The following is a 27,183-nucleotide window of genomic DNA, read 5'->3' on the forward strand; positions in this document are numbered from 1 at the left end:
GCACTATATAAATGTGTTATCATTTATATTTTTGATGTTCAGATAGAAATGGTCCTCCTGAAAGAAATATTCTTATTATCATTATTTATTCATTCCTTTAGCATCAGTAGTATCAGCACCAATATATTTATGGTTATGTTATAAATTGGGAGGATGACCTGGGACAGCCTGGTCTTGTTATAGTTTTGAAAGGGAACCACTTCTGTGCTTCTCTATTCTCTGTAATGTTGACTCTTGGTCTTGAATATCCTATATTCTTTGTCATGTCAGGAGAGAAACCTTCCATTATCAATTTATTTTTAGACTTTTAATCAAGAGCAGACATTGGATTTTGTCTAATGCTCTCTAAGCCTCCATGGAGACAATTATAAGATTTTCATTACTTTTCCTGTTAATGTGATAATAGTTTTCAGGGAGCAACTCTACTTGGCTCTAGGGGAAAATTGTTAGAATGTGCTATTGTGTTCTGTCTGCTAACAGTCTACCTACATTTTTTTCCATCTGTGTTTGCAAGAGAAACTGGCCTGCAATTTTCTTTTCTGGCATTGTCCTGGAGGGCATAATTTTGCTGACAATATTCAAGCCCTAATTATTCAGCCTTGTTTCAAGGGTATTAAGATGACAGGACTCGTTTGTAGGTCATTCTGTTCTGTTCTATTTCATTTATCTAAATTGATTGTCTCACTACTCTTATCTCCCAACCCCGACTTGGTGGTAACTATTTTCATTAGAAAACACACAGTACCTTGTTTTGCATCTCCCAGATGCATTTATCTATTATTATATATTATGATTTTCAGTATTTGTGTTTATCCCCCTGCTAGACCATAAGTTCTTTAAAGGCAAGGAACAGGTGTTATTTTCCTAATTCAATAGCACAAACACCTTGTAAATCTTTAAGCACTATTTAAATGTTACCCACTTTCCCCTACCCCAAACATGGTACTGTAGAGGACTGACTTTGGATTTGGGAAGAATGCAATTCAGTTGTGTCTCTGACACAAAGTACCTGTGTAACCAAAAACAAGTCATTTAATCTTCATGTTCTTGGCAATTCACTTGGACTGTAAATTACTGAAGACTTTATAATCTATGTCAGTGGAGGGAATTTCCACACCAGGAGTTCACAGCAATGAAATCACCGGTCCAAAACCAACAACGATATCAGTCATCATAAAAATCTTGCATTAACCTCAGGGACTAGCACTGATGTAGTGAAAAAAAAAATTTTAAAGCCCTGAATTTGTAGTTACATGATCTGGTTTCAAGTCATAGCCCTGCTACTAATTACATGTGTAATCACCTGCAAGTTACTTAACTTCTCTGGATATCAATTTGCTCCCCTGGGAAATAGGAAGTCATATTAGATGATCTCAAAGATTTCTGCTACCTCTGAAAGCCTATGAACTATGCTTTAAAAACCACTCTGAGGATCTCAAAAGTAGAATTGTATTAGTAAGAGAGATGGTAGTTTCCCCTTTCTTGAAGGTCTTCAGGAAGAGTCTGTGATAATGACTTGTTGGGAACGTTATAATGGGGATTTGGGGTGTGTGATATGTACAGGTTGCACTAGACAGCGGCTGAAAATCAAAGAATGTGTGATTAGAGGGCCCAAGGAACTGTCCGTGGTTCTGACCCAGACAGTGTTTTGCCTCTGATCAGTTCTTGGCTTGTGGTTTTAGATGCCAAACTTTTAACTTGTCTTGCTTGGCTATACCTACTCTACTCCTTGATCCTTTTTGGAGTGCTGCTCTTTCTTTGTCTGCTGAATCTGTTGTTCCTGCTGTGAGTGTTATATGCCTTCTATCTGCTGTGGTGTGATCAGTGCTGATCTCCCCATTTGTCCAGTCATTATTTCACTGAAGTCCTGTGCACTATTATGTATTTAGAAGGACAGCCTAGTGTAATGGAAGGAGAGCCGAACTTGACCATCAAAAGAGACCTCAGTTCGGATTCCAATTTTAATACCAAGTACCTTTGTGTATCTTGGTGAGATCATTAATTTCTTTGGTCTGTCCTCCTGTCTTTCTCATAGTGTGACCTCCCTCAGCACTTGTCTCAAATTAGCCCCTTTGATTTCTCCAAGATTATGAGCTCCCTTAGAAGAAGGCACAGATTTTGTCCTTATCCATCTCCCTCATATCCCCTGGTCAGGAGATAGCACAATGTAAGGGTATGTGAACAATAGGTGCTCATTACATAAGAACAAAAAAAATTGAACAGAATAGCTTTAGAGATTATCCCTGTCATTTAACCCCATTAAAGCAAGGATGAATAACTGAGATTTGGATGCTATCAGTAAAAATTATGCTGAATGATCCTCAGGGGATAGATAGGAAGGCTGTTTCTTTACTCTAGGTGTATGTAATGCAGATATAATACTTACAATTGGCTGCTGGTCAAGCACTGTTCTCTCCAAATCACCCTGTTCCCAGAACTCAGCAGCCACTAGCAATGCTACCTATGTATCATAGAGAAAAAAAGTTTAATCCTGACAGATTGGACATCATTCACCTAGAATCATTGTAAACTTTCCCCAAGCCCAGGCAACTTTCTCTGCTCCTGGCCACTTGTCTCTTCTGCCCTAGTCACTCTTTCCCCTGACCTACAGAATGGAGTTAGTCCTTAGCTAATGTTGGACATGGAGGCCAAACAACTATGGAACTCACCATGAGCACCTCTCTGTGACAATTCTAGTTGTCACTGATGTACACACACACATACACACACACTATAATATATGTATATACTCACACATATATCTACTCTAGATACATATATGTGTATATACACATATACATATATACATGTGTGTGTTTACATATATATATATATACACACATACATATAGCAGTGCACCTAGTGTATGTGTATCAGTGCAACCAATTAGCAAATTTGTATACACACATATACATATATAGGTATAGATATATTGACATTAAATTCAGAAGGCAAAGTCACTGTCCCAAGTTTATTTCAACACTACCATCTACTCAAATGAACTCTTTTAAAGAAATCTTGTAGAATAGTGGTCATCTGCCCTATGACAGCTTTCCACCTACTTGGGGGACAGTCTGAATATTTGGGGGGTAAGAGAGGTGTTCAGGATATTATAACTTTAAACATATTAATGTAATGCTTAGAACTTTGCAAAGAATAAGGCATCAGGTTCTGACCTTACTCTGGACTTCCCATGGCTTGGTGATGGCAGACAAGTCACATGCAGTCATCATCATTGCCCTACAAGACAGCAAGGACAGCATCAGAATCTACCCCCAGCAATGTCTAAATTTTTTTACTCTATCTCCCCCACTTAGGAGAAAGCATGAGCTCAGTAAGGAACAAGAACCAGTTGCTGGCAAATTCCCAGTGTCTCACTAGAGAAGGTATCAACCACTCCTGTACCCTTGGTTCATCTAGTATTCAGCTGCATCTATGACTCACCCCCTCAATCCATTTTACAACTTTCATTCACATTCCCACTTCACTTCAATTCAATCTTTAGGAAGGACTTATCCTGATTCTGTGTTCAATATACCTCTGTACCCATTACTTAGCTTCTCCATTCACAGTTCTCACTGCCCTTCACATTTCCCAGAGGACGAGCCGCAAAACGAATGGGGAGGGATCTAGTCCAACTCCCTCATTTTATAGACAAGAAAATTGTAACTTATTTAGTTTGTAGCAAAATTGGAATTTGGATCCAGATCTCTTGACTGCCCTTCATACTGTGCTGTGAAGCACTAGAGGTAGCTGGTAATATAGTGAATAGAGCACTGGATCTGAAGTTCCAGAAGACCTGACTCTTCTCTACAGCCCCTGACATTTACCAACTGGACGAGTCACTTTTGCCTACTCTATTTCTTCAACTGAAAAATGGGGATTTAGTTCCCAGGATTGATGTTAAGATCAAATGAGATAACATTTGGAAAGCACTTAGCCTAGTAATTGTTACATAATAGGTGCTTACTAAATGCTTATTTTTAAAATGTTTGTTGCCCATTATACCACCTACTTGTCCTGCATATATATGGTCCAAGAAAGGAATAAGAAGAAAGAGGTACCTTTGCTATGTTTCTGCCACATGTAGCAGAGAGAACTGAGGAGGGCAAAGAGACATTTTATATTTCTTCTAAAGTCCCTAGGGGAAAAAAGAGCTGTGGAAAGGAAGGAAAGGAAGTCCTGGGAGAAATAAATACTATATTTTATCTTATCAAATCCAGTCCAGAGCTAGATTATGTTGAGATTTGGGGGTAGAGAAAGCAGAGAGAGATCCTAATGCTGACAGCATCAGGTTAACCAGTGTTAGCTAATCCTTCCAGCTTTGTGTCATCTGTGAATTTGATAAGCACAGTATCTTTGTCATTATCCAAAGTCAGTGAAAAAGAAAATTTAACAGAACAGTGTCAAGCACAGCTTCCTAGATCACTCTACTGGAGACTTTCTTCCAAGCCGATGGCTAATGGTTACTCATCAGATTTTCCACAATAAAACATGACTAACTATGTCAACATGCTTTGTAAATATCTAGGTTAACTCTATAACATTTTTCTGCTCTACCTGTCTAATAATTCTATTCCCCAAAGGAAATATATTTAGTGTAGCAAAACCTCACTCAACTCATTCACTGGCACGATAAAACCATATTAAACCTTAATGATCACCATTGTTTTTCTAGATGTACACTAACTATCCCTTTAATTCATGTGATTCTTTAGGTCTCCATATGTTCTTATCTTGAAAATGATATTAATGAAGTTAATAACACCATTTAATTATCTGTGCATGTCCCTTTATTGTAAGAGTGTCACAAGTTAGTTTCTTCCCTGAATATAGCCACACAAAGCCTCTGGACACATGTGTATGTATGCATGTGTATGCACACATGTATATACATGTCTGAGAGATAAAGACACTAAAGACTGAGAAATTCTTATGAAAGGAGCATCTATCAAGGATCAGACCAATGAATTACTGACAAGGGGATACTGCTTAAGGAGAACACTGACAGAAGAGGTATAAATTAGGAATAAAACCAACTAACCAGAGGCAATGACTAGATATGACATGGGGACTGTAAAGAAGGGCAGATCCTTAGCAGTATAATTGTGATTAAGAAGATTTTGAACTGAAAATGAAGGAAGAGGGGAAATTGGCTCATATCTTTTCCATCAAGCCCCAGATTATATGAACAGTAGTAGATGTGATATAGAAAGAAGAATTTGAGTTGAGACTCCCCAAAAAGGGGAGTAATAATAATCATAATCTCAGAAGACGGTTATCAAAGTTTCAGATGACTTAAAGTTATTATCAATAAATAACTAATAGAGGACAGATCTAAAAGGGTCTTGATAGGCTAGAGCATTGGGCTGAATCTAATAAGATGAAATTCAATAAGGATCAGGATAATGTCTTTCTGGGATACAAAAGATCCCAACTTTACAAGCATAAGATGCCAGAAGCATGGCAAGACATCAATTGTTCTCAAAAAGATCTGGGATATTTAAATGCATTGCAATGCAATATGATTGTCAGAAGTGGGATATGGCAGCCAGGAGTGTAAACTCCCAGGAACAAGAACATAGGACCATTGTACTGTGCCTCTCATTAGATTTTATCTGTAGTACTGTGTTCGGTTTGAGACTTCATGAAGGTCAATGATAATTCTGAAGGATTTATGATGAAAAAAATGTTATTCATCTCCAGAGAAAGAACTGATGGAGTCTAGTGCAATAGAAGTAGAAGCATACTTTTTATTTTTGACATTTTTCTTGGTGTTTTTTGGTCTGTGTTTTCATTCACAACATGACTAATATGGAAATATGTTTTGCATGACTGTACATGTATAAACTGTATCAAACTGTTTGCCTTCTCAGTGAGGTAGGGATGGGAAAGGAGAAAGAGAGAAAATTTAGAACTCAAAATTAAAAAAACCCACACAAATATTAAAATTGTTTTTACATGTAATTAGGGAAAAAATAAATTTTTTTTTAAAAAGGACATTGATAGTTAAAGAATGTCCAGAGGAAGGTAACTAGGCTATTGAAGGGAGCTGAGCCCATGTCACATGAGGACTGATTGATGAAACTGGGAACATACGACTGGGGGGGCGGGGAGGAAGGAGTTGGGGTGAAAGTGGCCTCTCAGTATTTGAACAGCTACTGTGAGGAGGGATTAGACTACTTGGTTTGCCCCAGAGGACAGAATCAGAAGTAATAAGTGGAAGTTGTAAAAGGGCAAATTTAGGCTGGATAAGAGGAAAAGCTTTCTAATAATTAGACCTGTTGGAAAACAGAATGGGCTGCCCTCAAAGGAGCTTCCTGGAGGTCTTCAAAGGCCAAGGATGGCCCACCATTTGTTGAAGACCTCATAATGGCCATTACTTTCATGTATGGCTGCAGAGTTTCCAGCTTCCAATTATATGAATCTGGGCATAGCACGGAGCTTAGTGGTTAAAGAAGGTAACCCAGAAGTTCCAATGAAAGAAAGCCATTTCTGCCTCTTGGTAACAGAATCCCAGAATGCCCGAGCTGAAAGGGGATCCAGATGTCATATACAGCTCACTCTTGCACAGGCATCTATCCCTATTACATCTCTGAGAGGGATTATCCAGTCTTCACTGAAGACCTACAATATTGGAGGACAGTCAGAAAAACCTGGGCTGAAATCTAGCTACAAAGAAGTACTATCTGTGTGACCCTGGATACATCATCTCACTTCTGTTCAACTATTTCCTCATCCGTAAAGTGGAGATAATCATAGCACCTACCTCTGAGGGTTGTTGTGAGGATCAAATGAGACAATAAATGTAAAATACTTAGCACAGTACCTGGCTCATAGTAAATACTATGCAAATGTTAACTCTTATTATTATCATTATTGCATCAAGTCACCTTACTATCCTGTGGTTACCTTCCTTCTTTTAGCTGTTGTCCTTCATAAAATGTGATGCACAGAATTGAACACAATGCTGTAGATGTGGTCTGACCAGGACAGAATACATTAGCTCTTTGGTCTCATTTGTGCCAGGCTGGATGAATCAAAAGCCAGAATGAAGGTTGTCGGGAGATAGATCAATAATCTCAGATACATTGATATTGTCAATCTGATGGCAGAAAGTGAAGAATAATTCAGAAGTCTCTTGATGAGGGTAAAAGACAATAATGTAAAAGTTGGCTTGAAGCTTAATATAAAAAAAATTAAGGTCTTGGCAATTGGTCCCATCACTTCCTGGCAAATAAAAGGGGAAGAGATGGAAGTAGTTTCAGGTTTTATATCCTTGGGCCCAAGGAGCATTGCAGATGGTGACTACAGCCATGAAATTAAAGCATGTTGCTCTTCGGAAGAAAAGCTATGGCAAAAATGGACAGCATACTAAAAAACAGAGGCATCACCTTGCTGACAAATGTCCATATAGTCAAACTTGCAGTTTTTACAGTATATGACTCAGAGTTGGACTGCAAGAAAAGCTGAACACCACAGAATCTACATTTTTGAGTTGTGATGGAGAAGACTTTACAGTAAGGAGATCAAATCAGTCAATACTAAATGAAATTAATTCAGACTATTCTTCGAAAAGACAAATACTGAAGCTGAAGCTTAAATACTTTGGCCACTTAGAGAGAAGAAGGGAGTTATTAGAAAAGACCCAACATCTGCTGTTGGGAAAGATTGAAGGCAAAAGGAAAAGGAGATAGCAGAGGATGAGATGGATAATATCATAAATAACAAACATGACCTTGGACAGACAGTGGAGAATAGAAGGGTAGGGCATGCCATGGTCCAGGGAATCATGAAGAGTTGGACACAACTGAATGACTGAACAACAACAGATATGACTCATGACTGGAACATAACTTTAGAAAGAAATGCCTTATTCAAAAGGAAAAACTTAAAATAGGATAGTATCATTCCAAAGAATATGTCAAAAGTCAGTGCCATTTTTAAGGTCTAATAGCTTAAACACACTAAGATTCTTGGAATACACTGTCTATTAATAAGTCCTTTGGTGAAGGAATATATGAACCAAAAAAAAAGAAAGGTGAAAAGGACTGAATGAGGATGACAGAGGGAGAAACAGAAGCAATGTTGGATTTAATCAAATAATATGACTAATCCATTTCTGTTGATCAACAAAAATCTCCTATGATTCTTTGTCTCTAAGCCCAGCCTCCACGAGGATAATTTATTCTTGTCTTGCCATTGGTATTTGAGGAAATATATCGACTTGAAGTACAAAATATGAAAGGTTAAAAAGTGAATTTTCCAGATCAATGGTAATACAAATTAATATGTCATTGAATTCAATCACAAAATTGTACTAAAAGGCTTGAAATATATTATCTAAGGCCCAGAAAGACTCTATTACAGGAGATTTTTGTGTTATAGCAAAATCTTTTAATTTCATGGCTGCAGTCTTATAAAAGGGCCTTCGGACTCTATTTGTCTCTCTTTTGCATTTCTTGTTCCTATGCTCAAACCGGTGCTTATATATGACCTAGATTCTCCTTTGGAGTGCCATGTTCTTCTAGTATGGATTTTCTGGGTCTCAGATATGTCTTTCAAATATATACAACATGTCCCCAAAATCTTAGTGAAGTTTTAAGCATTAATAACTTTAGAAGTAGAAATGTGAACTTACAAAAAAAGAGAAAGTTTGATTATTCAGTTTCTTTTTATATTGATTTAGTTTTGGGGATTTTGAATAATACATTTTAAATTGAAATTTAATTTTCTGGATGACAGTGGATTTGTAGAAAAGATCCTCTTGCCTGACCACCTTGGTCATTTGATCTGTTTCATGTAAGACCTTTTCTTGTAAGGTCATATCAAAATTATTTTGTCTATGTCAAAACTTTTCTTGAATGCTCTTAAGGATAATATTGCAAATGCAGTAATTGAGTAGCAGCTGATGAAACTTTTTACAAAGTTCAAAAATTTACTGGAATAACCTATGGCATAAGATAGTGGCTATGTTGAATTCTAATGAGAAACATATTTGAAATTAAATAAAGACCCTTTCAAATGGGGGGGAGGGATAAATTTGATGAGCCAATAAAATCACTTCTATGCAGTATATTATTAGTATTATGGAATGCCCTTGTAAGTACTATAGCCGGATCCATTTCTGTTTCTCTATTGTTGCTGTGACATTTTTAGGGGTGACTAATGGTCCTAACCAGGTCTCTTTCCCCTTGAATTCCAAACTTCAAGATAGTACACTAATATTGATATTTCTCATTTTGAGAACATTATCCAGACAAAAAATAGGTGAAGGTAAGAATTCTAAAAGGGCATGATGACCTGAGAAGATCCAGGCTTTTTAAAATGAACTAAATTCTTTGGGGTTGTTAAGCCTATGATGAGTCCTTTGAGCTCTTCAAGTAGCACTGACATTTCTCTAGGGCAGCTGGGACTCCCAATGCATCCTGGTGTAATTTTCCCCCTGCCAAAATCATTTGGCAAGAATAGTGTATAACTGAGAGATGTACAGCCTCAGCTTCTGACCTGTTTCCCATTTCTGATAGGTTTTAAGTAAGATTGGTTCCAGTAACAAATTCAAAGATGTCTTTCTTTATAAAAAAAAAAAAAAAAAAAAAAAGTGGATGCCTGGGGCATGGTTATTGCCATGACAATTTTGTTTAATTTTCGGAAGATCTTTTCTCATTGAACTCTATTTATGACATACTTTTCTCTCAAAAAGCATGTCAAGGTTCAATGGTCCTCAATATTCAGGGATGAATTAACAGTAATACTTCATAGTCTCTAAGAAATAATGCTAGACTATAAGCTCTTTGTCAAAACCTGGTTCCTGTTTGGTTTCTACATTACATGGGCCTATTCTTAGCCCTCCTGCACCAAACACAAACTCTAGAAAGATTACTTGACTCTAATGACTGATGTATCTCTTGGGCTTACAATATAAACCATAGAAGAGCATAAGGTATATACTATGCAAACCTATGGCATATGTTCTTCTTTCACTGGAAGAAAATAAGAATTTGGAACAAGGGTTATAATATTTACAAGATTCATCAACACTTCATTAATCAAATACTGGAGGATCACAGATATATTGTCTGATTCAAAGGATATAATTCTTAAGCATTTATTGTGCATGAGCTGTGATTCAGTGGATGATGGTTTGAAACATGAGATCCAAGGGAACTTTCTTCAGAAAGTATTGTTTGCCACAATGATGATATTCAAGGGTTAATTAGTGAAGTTCTTTCTGATACAATAGCCAATAGCTGTTCATATCCTGTCTGAGTTCTAAGAAAGTTAGAGGCCTTCTTAAATCTCAATTAGTACAGATCCAAACTCCTAAGCCCCTAGCCAAAATAACTGAAATTAGTAGAATGGGGCAGCATTTATGGCTGATAATTTCATTTAGAGTTTGGTACAGAATATTTTTTTAATTGTAACTTTTTCTTCACAGAACATATGCCTGGGTAGTTTTTTTTAATCACAACATTATCCCTTGCACTCACTTCTGTTCCGACTTTTCCCTTTCTTCCCTCCACCCCCTCCCCTACATGGCAAGCAGTCTTATACATGTTAAATATGTTATAGTATATCCTAGATACAATATATGTGTGCAGAATTTGGTACAGAATTAAAGGTCTAACTTACTTACCCTTGGAGCAACAAATAGAAAGAAAAGAAATGTCCCTATTAGCAGCTGGGAAGATATTTTCTCAGATGCATCTCTATAGAGACTGAGTCTATCAGTCATTAAATGAATCCCATAATAAGGGATAATGTATTATAGAGATCTATAAGATGATCATAAAAATGTTATTATACAGTCCTGACCCATTCCAGTATAGGAATTTCCCCAAAATATCTCTAGCAAGTGATTAAATCATTAGCTTCAACTATCACTTTCATGAAGAGAACTTCAAAATGTTTATTTTTAAATAGCATAATGTAGTAGAAAGTATGTCAGCCCTGGATTCAGGACACCTGTGTCCAAATCCTACCACAAACACTCATTATTATTATGGACGTATCCTCTCAGAGACTCAGTTTCTACATAATTTAAGTGTGGATAATAATAGTCTATCTATCTATCTTGGGTGGGGGGAAGGCAGTTAGATGGTGCAGTAGATGGAGTGCCTGGTATGGAGTTAGGAAGATTCACCTTTCAGAGTTCAGTGTCTTGCCTCAGACATTTACCAGCTGTGTGATCCTGAGCAAGTCATTTACCCTGTTTTTCTCAATTTCCTCTTTTGCAAAATGAGCTGGAGAAGGAAATGACAAACAGCTCCAATATTTTTGCCAAGAAAATCCCAACCACAATCACAAAGAGTCAATTGCAACTTCAACAACTGAAAACTTATAGGATTGTTGTGAAGAAAATACCTTCCAAACTTAAAGTGGTTTATTAATAAAAGTTATCACCAACATCATCTTCATCCTCCTTTATCACAATCTCTAGGTCCACATTGTCAGTTACTTTATAGAGATCTCTCGTGGATACCTTAAGTCACTGTGTTTTTCAAGCTCATCTTCCCCCAACAAATCCACTTCTATTCCAAACGCTGATGTCTCTACTATAAAAGATAATCAAGCTAAAGACTCTCGGTTATTCTGGACTTTTCTTTCATTTGCTTTCCTTATATCCATAGAATCAATAAAGATCCTATTACTTCTTGCCTTGAAACATCTTTTGAAGTCACTTGAACATCTTCATTCACTCTGACCAATTTTCATCCAGGAACTTATCATTTCACATTTGACTTACTACAACAGTCAGTCAACAGCCTCCTAATTCATCTCTTTGCCTCCAGTTATTCTACCTTCCATCCATTGAATGTCTGTTGCTAGTTTGCTGTTACTTAATCATTTTCTTTATCATATTACTCAAATGCACTAGCTTCTCATTACCTACATTCTGATTATTCCTGGGTAAATGCCCGGGTAAAATACTCAATGGAAAATCATCTATCTTCCACATGGGAATAAACCATAGCTAAAGAAGACTTAAGTTTGTCCAGGGCCATTACCCAGAATTGCTTGTGCAGAAATATATGATCATAACTGCCAAAATACAGAGATAAAGGCAACTAGCAATTGATACCCCCATCAAATGCTTTAACATTATGGGAACTGCATCATTTTTTTCAACAGGAAATATCTGAATACTGCTAAAAACTCATATTACAAAGCACCTTCACTCTCCAACATTGGACAATTGCTCAGTTCATAGTGTAATTTTAAAGTTCCTCACTCCTACTCCCACACTCCCACACACCCCTACTCCTATTTTTCTACTAAGGTCCAGATCATAAATGCTAGTTGCTACTGGTTTAGAATGTTAATGAGTGCTCTTGATGCCCCTCCAAGACGAGTGGCAATACAATATGAGACTCAGTAAGGGTAGGGCTGCAGTCCAGGGCTGAAGGTGGGGGAGTGAGTGGAATGGCTTTAATAACACAAATGCACCAACATGCTACAGCATTCTCTATTCAATAACTCCCTCTAATACATCCAGCTGTTTCCAGAGACTATAAATAATCAGTTCTAGGACTTCCACTGGTGAAGGAGGAGGAGAAGGATCTAGGATGTTCTCAAGCCACCCCTTGAGGCTAAGGGGAACCAGACACTCAGGCAAGTAAATAATCAGAATCACAGCCCAGGCAGTCTCAGAAAAGCTAAGTTATCACAGAATCAGCTAATTCCAGAACACTCTCCCTTCCTTCTTTCCCTTTTTGAATAGGAAAGGGATGAAATGTATCCACAGCATTCAGGGAATCCAGGGAAAGGAAAAATGACACACACACAAGCTATCCTTAATAACAAGTGCAGTTTTAAGCTAGTCAAACTTATTCAAGTTTAAATACAATTTATATTAAAGCAAAATTTAGTCCTATCTTTTGCTCAGGTCACAGCTTTCAACTTCCTTGATGATACTTTTAAAGTACAAAAATTTGGGGATGATATAGAAGTTAAACTTTAGGGAGACAGGATTCAATACCCTTTGAATCCCTTCCAACTCTTCCATTTTATGGCTGAGGGGGAAGCAATGAACCAAAATGGATATTGATTGGGGGATAGGGATAATAAGCAGGGTGGGCATTGACTTGCTGGCCTAATAACTTTCTAGGTGGGAAAACAGAGCCATCCAAGCCAATTAGCCATAGGAGTTGGTCTCTATCACAAATGCGCCTCTCCCACAGCCTTCCCTGGTCTATTCCTGACATCAGGACACTTTCTCCTGAAAGAAGGCACTCACATGACAATCTCTTTCCTTGTTGTCTCCAGGGAGAGATATTCCACCCAGCTTTTCTTGTCTTCATATCCTTTGGATTCATCCACAATCTTCTGAAACATTGTTCTTTTTCTTAGGACACAAGGAAGGTAGGAATCAGATATAACAGAGAGAGATCAATGACTCCCTACGGACCGGCTGATATCCATCCTCCTATCTGCCCCAGATCAACTTTACTCCATCTTCCCTAAAACTCCACAGCAGATATTTATAACCGGTTAGAAATGCTTCAAGGATTTTCCTTGGAAATTATTCCATCCCCACCTCCATCCCATATCATTTCACTCCCTCTTTCTACTTCAGCCTAAGCCTAGTCTTAAAGCTCTAGTTCTTAAAGTAGATGACTCCAATTTCATATCTTCTTTCTATAGTATTGAATGTCCCCTCCCTTTCCTTGGGGTCTCTCCTTCCCAAGTCCTTTACACAGAGCTGGGACCCAGCATTCCTATGGGGGACAGAGAAGTCTGATCTTATATCCAGGGGACTGCAGTCTGGAGACTCAGGGTTCTGTGGCTTGGCCATACTTGAAGTAGAGGGCCAGATCTGTGGCAATAATGGCGATGTCCATCAGGTGGATTACGTGCTCGTGTTGACGACGATTCAGGTTCTGATAGATATTCAGGCTCTGAAGCAAAGATTCCACGTTAGAACCATGTTAGAAGGTCATATTTGTAAATGTTGAATACAATGGAAAAGAGGGACTTGGTTCACAGGGAGGAGAAGAATATGGCCAGAAACATCTAGTCAGGAAACCAGCAGATGGTGCTACCCCAGTGCAGAAAACAGTTTGATTCTGAGATTCAAAAAAGCCTATAATGCATCTTTCCAATTTAGGAAACTGTTTGATCAAACAAACAATGAACTAAAAACAATTGGTTTAATAAAACTCTCCTTTCCATTTGAACTCAATGAAAGGTTCTCGAAATTATTTTAATAGAAGCATTGAGAAGCAACTCCTCCTCTTGAGATCACCCCATCTAGGCTTCCAGCCAAGATAAGATTCCTTTCTCTTCCCTCCCCAGCTTGGGACCAATCATGGGCTTTTTATGAATTCAATATAGGTGAATTCTAAAAAAATGAATTTAATTAACTTAATTGCCTATTCTCTTGGGGCTTTTCTTTAATAAAATAATTTCTTTTTATTATATTTTAAACCCTGTGAACCACTTTCCCCTCTGCATTTCTTCAGTTTAACAGCCTACACCCTTGAATCCTCTGCTCATAGAATCTCATTTTCTTGGTTACTGCTCCAGAGCCATTGTATATATGTACACATGTATGTGTGTATGGCTATGGATGTGTGTGTGTGTGTGTGTGTGTGTGTGTGTGTGTGTGCGTGTGTGTGTGTATTCTGAAATGGAGTGGGGTGATGTTTAGAAATGGAGATGGGGAAAGGGACTTCCCTGGATCAGGAGCATTTGGCAGAAGGATTAAGGATTGTGAGGTTGTTTCTTCATGTTTTAAGTGGCTAAAAAGGGCTGGAGTTTGAATTGGTTGTACCCCAGAACAGCTAAAGCTCCCTGCCCAACCCCTCCTTAACACCAGCTATGCAAATCCCAAACTTGACACTGATGGAGCACTGATACAGACCTCTTCTGAAAGCAAGAACTTTCCAAACTCCAGATGGTGTCTTTCTAGAATTGATGAGCCATGGAGCTTTGCTAATGGATTCTGGGATCTGTTCATACAGGGTTGTGTTAAAAAAAAAATAATGGTAGTTAGCACAGCAGACTAGCCTTGGGAATAAAAAATTAGCCTTGGGAATAAGGAAGAATCTTAAGTGCCATGAAGTGAGAAGCTCAGTCTTCTCTCTTTCTAGAGATCCCATCTCTTGGTTCAGAGAATCCACTCATGCTTCACACTCTTCTCTCATGATTAACCTTTCCCCACCCCTTGGGTACCAATGATTATTACCATTTCATCAAAAACATCCTTCCTTTATTTCTCTTAACTCTTAGAATCTCATAAATAAGATTAGAGTATGGTTTTTAGAGCAAGGGAATTCCCTACAAGATTAACATAAATAGCAAAATTCTCCTGAAACCCAGAGCATTCCAAATACAGTTTGATTTAGAAAATCATGCAAATAGTAGAGCTATCATATATGGTAATATGACCCTTACTTTGCTCAACAGTGATATCTTTTTTATGCTAATAATATGCTAAATTTTACTTTTTTCAATTAACCCAAATCTACTTTCTCTTCCTCCCACCTCTTAGTAGAAATAATTCTCCTCCTCTTTCTCCACCCCATCTCTGGCCCCTGAGAGGGTAAGCATCATTCTAGGAAAGCACTTACTTCATCTGGTAGAGATTGTTGGTTCCCCTGTGGTCAATGTCGTGGCACAGGCCAGCTGTCACCATGGCCAAAGCTTCCAGATCTGTGTAATAGGACTTCAATTTGCCTGTCTGCAGAAAAGGAGAGACTTGTTATTCAGCCCCTTTGCAGTTTCTAATGCTGTCAATCATCCTTCCTTTCCTGGATAACTGTCTTCTCCCTTGCGAACCCTTACACTGGTCTCTCCCTCCTGGCTTCCTTCTTCCTCTCTGACTAATATGCAATCTCCTTTGCTGGATCTTTATCCATTTCCTTTCCCCTAATATTGGGTATTCTCCTGTAGCTTTGTTCTATACTTTTTTTCTCCATCTTTATCTGTATTTTCTCTCATGATGACTATTTTTTTCTTGTGGGTTCAGTCTTCATCTCTATGGAAATAATGCACAGATCTATATATTCATCCCCCAATCTCTCTACTGAATTCTAGCTTTGAATTACCAATTGCCTCAGCACATTTCTCTCTCACTAAAGTCTTTTAAAGTCACTTCTAGGCCTCTAGTGAATTACTGGGTTTTTGGTCTCTGTCATTTTCTTCTATCCCGGGTCACATGTTCACCAGATCATGAAGCCCTTCCCAAAGCAGGGTCATTACACAATAAAGTCCTTCCCTCTGGAATGTTAGCTGTTCTCATGCCCTGGGCACTAAGCTTCAAAGCTCACTAGAGATGTATTTCTAGTAAGGCTCAATCCATCACTTCCTAGGGTGGTTCATTTGATTGGTAAATACATAGGATAGAAGCTCCTCCATGTCTCTGTGAAAGCTCTGCACATATTTGCCCTAAAGATGAGCCTAACTCTGGCAAGGTGATAGACTTCAGGAGAAGGCCAGTATATAACCTTGAGGCAACTAGTTAATTCTTTAAGGAATCTTGAGTGATTTATCTGCAGAAACCTAGCTAGGGTGGTGAAAATAAACATTTTATGAGAGCCTCATGGAGGGGGCTGGCTAATTCCCCAATGTGGGCACTTGGGAAAATTCAGCAGATGGCTTTTTTGGTCGGCACTAGGCCTTCTTTATCTAAAGTAATATATAAGTCCTTTAAGGCAGAGTCTCTTTGGAATCTCACCCATGGAGATGTTCCACCTGGGATCTTCCCAATCAGGATCCTGAAAACTGTGACCCGGGATTCCCCAATTATTTGATTCAAATGTTGGTGCTTCCCTGAATTGGTGGAGTTTTTTCTTTCAATATTTTTCTTCTTTTTTTTTTCTCTTTGATATTTTGCTTATTACTATTGTATTGATGTTGTAATTGTACTATTCCACTTTTATCCCAGATACTTAATCATTAATCTATCTCATAAACCATTAAACTGTGTTATTAAGCTAAAAGTAGTGACTTATTGCAGGAGAAAATCTGAATCACATGATCCCTTAATCAGACATCATTCCACATTTGGACAACTCTATTTGTTAGGAAGCTTTTCTTCACATTTAGCTAAAATCTGCCTCTCTGTTCCTTCCACCCAATATTCTTAGTTCTCCCCTCTTAGGGCCCAGCAGAACAAGCTAAATCCCTCTTTCCTGTGACAAGAGGGATTTAACTTTTAATGACTTGAAGATGATCATCATATCTTCCTAGCTTTGTTCTTCTATGAGGCTTCAAGTATCCACAGTTCTTTCAGGTGTTCATATGGTATACCTCTACTTTCTTTAGGTTATTCTCCTCTGGAAGTGATCCAGATAATATAATTTTTCCCCTAAAATGTGACCCCATACCCCATATTGTAGATATGTTTGGAGGAAGGCAAAGTACAATGAGACTATTACCTTCGCCTTAACATGCTTATCTCAATGGAGTCAAAAATTAAATTAGTGTTTTGGGCTACTATGCTTTCTATTGCTTTCTCATATTGAACTTGCAGTCCACTAAAAACTTCAGATCTTTCCCCATACCAACTGATTATCCAACATCACAAGACCTCTATTCTGTGGAGTTGATTTTTTTTTAATATGAAAGAAAGATTTTCATTTTGCCTTTGTTATCATTTTCACAATATTTAGTCCCCTGTTTGGGCTCCCTAATGTATTTTGGGACTCCAGTTGTGTTCACTATCATTTTTAGTGAAGCTAAACTATTTCAAAGTTGCAATGGATTGTTGTCATTCTGACATCAAAGTATATTCAAAGTCAAAGAAGTGTCCTTTCCCTCATTTCCCTCTTATCCTTGTGCCTGGCTCTTGGACCTCCAAACTTGTTTTATAATCCTGGAACTTGTCTCAATATTTGAGGTTTCCTTCACAAATAAATATATCTGGAAATAAATATCCCTGAGACTTTGTCAACCTGAAATATCCTTCTATAAAAACCTACATCCCCCTATTGGTGAAGGGACTGTACTTCTTTTTGTTTGGGTTTGTGTTAAATGTTTATTTCCCTCCCTCCCTCCCTCCCTTCCTTCCTTCCTTCCTTCCTTCCTTCCTTCCTTCCTTCCTTCCTTCTTTCCTTCCTTTCTTTGCTTGCTTCCTTCTTTCTTTCCTTCCTTCTTTCTTTCCTTCCTTCCTTTCTCCCTCCCTCCCTCTTTTGCTCCCTTTTCTTTTCCTTCCTTCCTTGCTATTATGATTCTCAGAGCTTATTGAGGACTAGATAAGCTCACCCGGGCCCAAAGGTCCTTCCTTAGGAGTGAAAATCAATCAAACACATACCATGAGAAGTGTGAACATGGTTTGAGCCACATTAAAGCCATGGCGCCAATTATGGTAAGTAATTCTTCGGTATCCTTTGCTGACCGAATACAAGAACCGAACTAAGACCTGAGAAAAGAGTGAGAGAAAGAATAGTGCTTAAGCTTATGTTTCCTTATATGCTTATTATAACAACCTTCTAACTAATCTCCTTGCCTTTAGTCTAATCTCCCTCCAGCCCATCTCCCATTCCACTGCCTGAATAACTTTTACAGTACTCCACTTTGGCCATGTTACTCAAATTGATAGAAACACTTTACCCTGTATTCAAGGCCATGCACAATCTGATTCAAGCTATTTCAGTTTGATATAAGGAAAAAGCTTCCTAGTTATTAGAGCGGTCCACAAGTGCATTAAGCTACCCCGTGCATTAGTGAGCTCTATTTATTATAGGTCTTTAAGCAGGAGAAATTATGGGAAACTGGCTTAAACAGGTTCTGCTTGGTGCCTAAGAGCAGAACAAGGAACAATAGATAGAGCTTGTGGGGCAGTGGGCAGGGGGAAGATTTTGCACTTCAGTGCAAGTGCAGGGAAGACAGCAATATTGACTACTAGTGGAAACTAGGGCAGAGGCTTCCCAGCTCCAACAATTCTACTTGGCTTTTTTTCAGTGCTCTGATGGAGCTGATTTGTATGGCCACTAGGGACATTAGGGGAATGCTACTGAAAAAATTTCCTCACCTCTGCTCCATTTATTTCCTTTATCCTCTGGAACTTCACTTAAAGCTTCTGTAGAGCTGGTTAGAGCTAGAGTGAGAATTCTTTCATCTCCCTACTTTCTATCCCCACAAAGCTCCTAGTTCCCATGAAGATCAAAAAGGGCCATGTGGAAGAAATGAAATGTACATTTCACAAGCCAACAAAATTACTAGTGTTTGAAGCAAAAGTTGGATGGCCACTTTTTAGGGATGACGTGAAATGGATTTCTGCTTATACATGGTTTGACTACTGAAATTTTTTTCCTTTATCCTTTTCTAGCTTTCTCTTACACCATAGCTTCTCAGACAAAGTTCAGCCCAAGTGGGCTTCCAAATGTTCCTTGATCTCTTCCTTTTCTTATTCATCTCTAGAAGTACCTTTGCTCTTGTCACACCCATAACTAAAATGATTTCTTTGTTTCTTCACCTCACATTTCCAGGTACAGATGTACCTTCAAAGCTCCACACCTGTGTTAATTCCTCCATGAAACTCACTAACCCCTTTAGCTAAAAATGATCCTTCCCTCTTCATCAAATTTCTCTGAGCACTTTGACCTCACCTTTGTACTTATCTCTCTCTTGTGTAGCTATTATTTGTGGACACATCTGTCTCATGGATTGTTACTTCCTTGAATGAAGGCTCTGTTATTTCTATATACATTTGCTCTGTAGTTATGTCTATCTTCATGTTCCTTGCATGAATTGCAGGGCCCTAAACATGGTTGGTAGTTAATAAATAGTTGAAAACCTGTTGGTTTTCTGATCCCTAGTTTTCAGATTTCCCCACCAGAAATGTCATTCTTTCTCTTGTACTCTAAAGTCTCTCTGACTCTCATTATTCTAGTATGCCCAACATCCTTCCATCATCTCATCATCCCTCTGTCCTTATTATTCTTCCGTCCTCTCATTAAACCATCATCCTGTGTCCCACCCTCTTTCCTTCCTTTCTCCCCTCCGGTCTTCTTCTCCCATCACCCTTTTATGTTCCAATTGTCCTGTGTCACCCCAGAAGGAAAGGTAAGAATAAGTGAGCTGGTGGGAGGCCCAGACTAGATCTTTAGGTGACCACCACTTTCTTCCTACCTCCTGAGGGATCTGGAATTTCTTGACAACACCCAGTTCATAGTACATCTGGATTCCACATTTCACCAGCTCCAGCTCCGTACATTCCAGGTCTGAGAAGTGGAACTCATAGATGTCAAACTTGTTGGGTCCTGGCAGTTCATCTTTCTAAGGGGAGTGCAGGATTTGGATCAAAATCTCAAGGTGATTATCCTTAATTAATCCCAGGTCATAAACTCTGGGAGTCTGAGACATAGGAAAAGAATGATTGGAAGGTCAGAAAGTGGGCCTTTTATTACAAAGAGATATTCTATGAAATGATGTATAACCATGCTTGAATGTGTATGTGCCATGTGTTTGTGTGTGTGTGTGTGTGTGTGTGTGTGTGTATATACACACACACACAAATAGATAGATACAGATACATATGTTTATAAATGCAGTGAGGTCATATGATATAGTGAATAGAAAGCTAACATCAGAGTCAAGAGGACCTAGATCGTGCATCTAATACATACTGACTATATCACCTAAGTAAATCACTCATTATCTCAGTGCCCAGGCAACTCTCTAAGACTAGAAATAGAAGAGAAGGTACTGATTATCATTGATCAAGGGTGATTGCTCACCCAGGCATTTGCGATTATGGGTCTATTTCCTATCCTTACTGTGTATCAATGTATTTGTGTGTGCGTTTGTGTGAATGTTGATATGTATGTGTGTCTGTATGTGTTCACACATATAAACCTATGTGAAGAAGGTTTGGTTCTGAAGCTTCGGTCCCAGGAAAATGAGAACACAGACAACTGAGGGGCAGCAGGAAGTCCCAGAATTATGAGCTGTAAAGTATCTTAAAGATATCTAATTCAGAGGTACTTCATCTTTTTGAATCATGGGTCCCTTTGGCAATTTGGTGAAACCCATGGATTCTTTTTTAAGAATCATGTTTTCAAATGCATAAAATAAAATACACAGCTTTACAAAGAAAACCAATTAAAATGAATACAGTTATCTGAAAAAAATTTTTTTAATCAGCAAGTTCATGGAACCCAGGCTAAGAATGTCCATCTGATATTCCATCATCCTCATTTTATAAATGAGGAAACTGAAATCCAGAAAGTTTAGTTCTATAAAATGATGAAAGAGGTAGGGACAAAACAAAAGAGATTTGATTCAGATAAAATATTAATACAAAGACAGAGAAAGATAGAAGTCATAAAACAAAAGGTAAAGAAAGAAGAAGGTTGGTAAACCATTCCCCGGGATATACCTGCTCATTGCCTTCCCCTCTCCAACTCCTGTCCCTTGCTCTATCAGACTACTGACCCTCTATCTGCCTGACATGATTGACTCCTTACCAGGATCATTCTGAGTTCATCCTCATCACAGTCCATGGGTTCCCTTCCAAACCGTTCTCTTGTTGGCTAAAGAAAAAAATATAATTTCAGACACTTTATGAAGCTCCTCACTGCTCTTTCCCTATTCCCCAAAGTACCCTCATTTATTGGGTTTATAAATTTGGTTTTCTGGGCATTCCTAAACTTGCTGGTATGTCATTTTGTGGGGCCACTGGAACCTCTATTCCCTTGTGAATCAGGAATGTGTCAGCCATATGATTTTTGAGACCTTAATCTGGGTCCTTCGGTGCCCTGCTTAGGGAACTTTGGTATACTTGGTCTCCAAGAAACTAAATCCAGAGAAACTTGTAATAAAAGGTACCTGATGCTCAAGTAGCATAATGTCATTTCTATGTGCTCTGTAAAGGTACATCTTCATAAATCAATATCTATCTAATCAAAAATAGGTTAGTACACAGAGCAGGGGGTTCAGTAGCATCTTATGGTGACTTTTAGAACCTACTGATTATTTAAAAACTATTTTACTTGGACTGATGGGACAAATGTGCTTCCCCATCATCACTACCATCCCAGTCAGGCCCAGATTTTCCAGATTTAAGCTTCACACAGACAAACACAACACAGAGGGAAGGAGGTACACATTTAGAGCCCAAGAACACAAGGCAGTTTGCTAACAATGACTTCCAGTAGAACCAGACTGGATGTGTAATTTTCAAGGAGTGAGCAAGGGCATGTGCATTCAGAGGTACAAACAAAAGGTACAGAAACAGATGTAGGTATAAGAAGACACAGCTGCTCAGAGAGGGAGGTACACTTACTCACGGGGATAGACAGACAAATTCCCAGGCGCTTGTGCTTGAGCATGTAGAGAGATACACACTAAAACACACATATGTAAACACAAGAAGTTATATGGAAAATAATACCAGCACTTCTTGGATTTCATCCTTATCACATTTCACGTGGTATAACACCATATCTTGGGCAATGTCCTTTCGGTTTTCCAGTTTATTCATCTTGTCATAGGTGTCAGGGTTGAGCACAGACCAGCCAAGGAATTGTGTTAGGGACTAAAAAAAATGCAGGCAGGAGCATCATGTTAGCCAGGGTAGTATGTCTATCATATGTACTTGCTATCTTTATTCAAAGTGCAGGGGGATCTCCATCCTCAAAAAAAAAAAAAAAAAAAAAAAAAGAGCTCAAAGAACACTTCTTCACTCTCCAGATTATCAGAGAATAGAAAGGTTTTTTTTTTGTTGTTTTTTTATCTTTTATTTAGTGGTCTTTTTATGAAAAGCCTATGGTTTTCCTACTATTGTTTATAACATTATATATATGTATGTATGTGAATATACATATATATAAATCATTATATACTATATTGTTTCATTCTAGCAATACAGATGGACATACAAGTGTATAGAAACATGTTTCTATTGTTCATAACATTGTAGATTTAGATCTGAAAAGGTACTGAGGATATTCAGTGTCTTACATTTTACAGATAAGAAGATCAAGATTCAGAAAGGATATGCTCACACAGATAGTAACTAAGAATCAAAATTGGAACTCAGGTTCTCTGATTATGAAGCCTATGTTTTCCCCACTATATTACACGGACCAGAATTGTGATTAACCTTATATTATAGGAAGTATTTCTTTTGGAGAAAAAGAAAGAAGAAAAGAAAAGAGAGAGAGAGAGAGAGCACAAAATGAAGGAAGGAAAAAAGGAAAAGAAAGAGAGGAAGAAAGGAAGGAAGGAAGGAAGGAAGGAAGGAAGGAAGGAAGGAAGGAAGGAAGGAAGGAAGGAAGGAAAGAAGAAAAGAAGGAAAGAAGGAAGGAAGGAAAGAAGGAAGGAAGGAAAGAGGGAAGGAGGGAAGGAAGGAAGGAAAGAAGGAAGTCAGTCTTTTAGTGGGAATAAGAAGAAAGCAGTTCTGAAGAGGCACAAGGGAATATAATTAAAGAGAAAGGGAAAAACATCTGAGCACCTGAGACTGAATAATAGATATAAGAGCAAGGGTGTACTGCAGCTGTCTTGAAAAGGCTCTCTAGGGATGGTGATCACGTTTTTAGTGTGAGCATTTACATTTTGAAAATAGCCACTACAAATCAGGGCAAGATTTTTTTTTCTGGTTGTTGTTGATGATTATCTAGACTTAGAAAATGATCATAATGAAAATTAAGCTTTAGAAATGTGCTATGTATTTTTTTCCCTGAAGAATAAGTTGTTAAATGTTTGCCAGTATACTCTTGGATATAGGGTCCCTTCTGAAAAGATAAACACACTGGACTTAACTTGCACTGATTTGTTCTCTAAGAAATGTTATGTATTTAAAAATGTGGTCAGGGAGATAGACTTCATTCAGCAAGAATAAGGTACATCTCGTTCACCAAGAATGAGGCATACCTGACAAAAATAATATCAAAGTAGGATGCTTCCCTTAGGAGAACTCAAATGGAATGGAGAACATATGGAGTCTTATCAAATTTGATGAATACTACCCACTTCTTCTGATTCACAGGGCTATGAAGAAAATATCCAGAAGGAATCTAGGAAGAATTTCTAAGGATTGAGGAGTTTTTAGCAAGAAATTAGGAGCTTATAGAGAGGAAGGATAATGTTTGTATCATTGCTGCTAATCAAAAGCAAGGATTTCAGAAGAGAAAGGTAGATTTGGGAAGTGAATAATTGGATAAGAAGACAGTATTTGAGAATGAGATTTGCATTTCTGGATCATGGCTTAAAATATAGTCAGGAATGGAGTTCACATAAAAAGGCTTGGTTAAAAAATCAACAACTAAACAAATGTTTGCATTTGCTTGAAATCTTACAAACTTAATCTAAAACATTTTAAATTTAAAGGCAAGGAGGAAGAAGAAAGTGTCTATGTATGTCCACCAAGATTAAATAGCATGGAGATAAGTTAGAATTTAGAGAGACTAGCAATAGAGCTTCCAGAATTTCACAGTTGTCAAAATTCAAGAAAAAGGACAGAAATAAAATCCATGGCTCATTTAAAAACAACAACCAAAGCAAAAAACAAAATTGGAAAAGATCTGGAGGTTTTAGCAAATTTAACATGAGTGAACAATGGGATGTCACAAACATGTTGTGATCTTAGATTTCATCAAAAGGCAAAACTTCTAGAAATAAAGAGGTGATAGTTACATTTCTGCTCTTATAAGACCATACTTGGAGTACTCTATTCAGTTCTAGCTACCCCACTTTAGAAAGGCCATTGATAAACTAGAGGCCTGCAAAATCGTGAATAGCTTTGAGATCATGCCATGAGAGACAGCTAGATGGTACACTAGATGCCATTAGGTAGTACACTAGGTCTGGAGTCAAGAAGACTTAAGTGTAAATCCAGTCTTAGACACCAGCTGCATGTCTTTGAGCAAGTCATTTAATTTCATTTTACCTCATTTTCCTCCACCATAAACTGGGGGTATTAATAAAATAGCACCTACCTCCCAGAGTTGCTATGAGGATCAAATGAGATAATATTTGTAAATGTAGATTTTCATAATGTGCTTAATAAATTAAGTTATGGAATAAAAAATGCTAGCAATTACAGTGAGTTAAAAGGTCCAAGAATGGAAAAGACAATAATAACATAATAGAGATTTTCATAATGTGCTTAATCAATTAAGCTGTGGAATAAGAGAAGAAAATAATAACAATAATAAATCAGCTTTAGGTAATACTTTAAAATTCTCAAAGTGCTTTACTGATATCTCATTTGATACAATAACCCATTTTATAGAGAAGGAGCCTGAAGCTAAAAGATGAAGTGATCTTCCCAAGGTCACACAACTAGTAAGCATTGGAGGCAAGATTTCAACTCCATTTATATTTATGTCAAGTCCAGCTCTTTGTCCATTCTGAAGGGCTGTCATGTGGAAGAGAGATTAGATTTGTTCTGCTTGGTTCTACAAGGCAGAAGTGGAAGCAACAAATAACAATACCAGTGCGGTACATTCTGGGAGGGTGAAAGGAAAAATTTCCTATCTAACAGTGGAATGGATTGTCTCAGAATGTGATGGATTCTTGCTCAATTCAAGTCTTCAAGGAAATGCTGAAGCATTACAATTTCCTGTGTGTATCATAGGGGTTCTACTTGCTATAACTTGGTTTCTGTAATTCCTCCAAATTCTCTAATTCTGAGAATAGTGAAATGACAAGAAACCACTCCATAGAAGGGTTAGCTTTAACTTTTCAGATCAGGGTGAATATCCACTAGCTTCAAAAACTTGATAGGATGGCATGTGGGGAAAAGCGCTGGAAAAAATAGGTTCCACTTGGCCCTAAATAGAAGAAGTAGGACCAATAAATGGAAGATTTTCCTAACATTTGTAAAATGGATAATCATTTTGTTACTATCTCCTTTGTGGTTATATAATATACTATGTAATATATTATTATTAGCAAGAGAATAATAACAAAAACTAACAGGATAGGTTTTTTCAGAGTCAATATATTCTTCATTTTTGTAGTTGAGAAAAATGAGAAAACCCAAGGCCACAGAGAGTAAAAATTGGATTTGAACCCAATGTTCTCCAATCTTAAATCCAGTGCTCTTTCCATCACAACATTTACATCGGGAATGTTTCTGTTAAAGTATAGAGTCAACCTCTTAGTTTCCCTCAAACTCTAAGATTCTGGAATATTCTCTTGTTCTTTCTCCCATTAGGACAGTGACATGTTCCCTCAAATCAAGCAACGTGATGATGGAAAAAGTATAAGAAACTCCTAATAGACTAATTGACCAGATTTAAAGTGAATGATTGCATATTCTTTCAGTGTTCCAGTTCTAAACCCTAAAGATGTTCTATTCCCATAACCAGTGCCCAGAACTGGGGCAGTTTTGGGGGAACAAGAAATGGAGAAGAGTTTTATCCAGCCTAACCCTCAAGGAACTCCATCCATCAGAATACTTGTATTTAGATTACTTGCACTTAGAATCACAGACACAAAATTCTTCAATATTTTACCCCATACCCAAAACACTTTAATTCCAAATGTCTTCTCCTAAATCTCAATATTTTGATCCTTAATTTTTTGTTCTCACATCCAAAATACTCTGTCTCCCAAAGGTCTAATCCCATATTGGTAAAATAACACTCTGTTCCCATTTTCAGAATGTTCTTATTCCTGAAAGTTTATTCCTGTGCTCAGGACATTTTGGTCTGCAATGTTCTGCCCTCGTATCCAGGTAAGTTGCTTTACCTCCATAAGAACTTCATCTTGCTCATCAAAGGGTTTCCCATCTTTCCTGTTGTAAAAAGTAGCAACTCCAACAATCTCCTCTTTTTTGTTGACTATAGGCATGGAGAGGACGTTTTTAATAATCCATCCAGATTCATCTAGTGGCTCTTTCTAAATGAAGACAGAAAAAAAGAATGACTAAGTACTCGGGGCCTTTTTTTTTTTTTTTGAATTTGTCACATAGGAAGCTTTGATGTTACTGTCTTGCCACTCAGACAGACAATTTTCTGTGCATCTTTTCTGAACAGAAGCAATTTTTTCCTCAAACAAAAGGCACTTCTTATCAACAAATAGACAAATACTTACCTGAAATTGAAACATCTCATCTGCAGGGGCATTCATAATGTTACAGATCTGGGGAAGAATCAGAAAAATAATTTTGCTGGGAGCCGTTACAGCATCAGATGGAATTTTGAAGAGTTACTTGACCCACAACCTCATACACAAACAACCGTGTCTCTATATGGATGGATGAGTATAAACAAAAATATTCACATTCAC

General features: G+C 37.8%; 1 protein-coding gene across 2 annotated transcripts in view; it reads right to left on the minus strand.

The window, feature by feature from the left end:
- The window catches only part of PDE6B (phosphodiesterase 6B), a 38,945-nt gene extending 12,152 nt beyond the window's left edge, over positions 1-26,793 (minus strand). For both annotated transcript variants that reach the window (XM_031942316.1, XM_031942315.1), the window contains exons 1-11: positions 26,644-26,793; positions 22,340-22,483; positions 21,414-21,479; positions 20,077-20,223; positions 18,257-18,364; positions 15,573-15,682; positions 14,864-14,951; positions 13,798-13,898; positions 13,238-13,345; positions 3,177-3,240; positions 2,387-2,461 (exon numbers count right to left, since the gene is read on the minus strand). In XM_031942316.1, coding sequence (XP_031798176.1) covers positions 2,387-2,461; positions 3,177-3,240; positions 13,238-13,345; positions 13,798-13,898; positions 14,864-14,951; positions 15,573-15,682; positions 18,257-18,364; positions 20,077-20,223; positions 21,414-21,479; positions 22,340-22,483; positions 26,644-26,745 — 1,113 coding nt within the window. In that variant the 5' untranslated portion in view covers positions 26,746-26,793. The remainder of the gene's footprint in view (positions 1-2,386; positions 2,462-3,176; positions 3,241-13,237; positions 13,346-13,797; positions 13,899-14,863; positions 14,952-15,572; positions 15,683-18,256; positions 18,365-20,076; positions 20,224-21,413; positions 21,480-22,339; positions 22,484-26,643) is intronic.
- Positions 26,794-27,183: the final 390 nt, after the last annotated feature.

The sequence above is a fragment of the Sarcophilus harrisii genome, chromosome 6, assembly GCF_902635505.1.
Source record: "Sarcophilus harrisii chromosome 6, mSarHar1.11, whole genome shotgun sequence".
Lineage (NCBI taxonomy): Eukaryota > Metazoa > Chordata > Mammalia > Dasyuromorphia > Dasyuridae > Sarcophilus > Sarcophilus harrisii.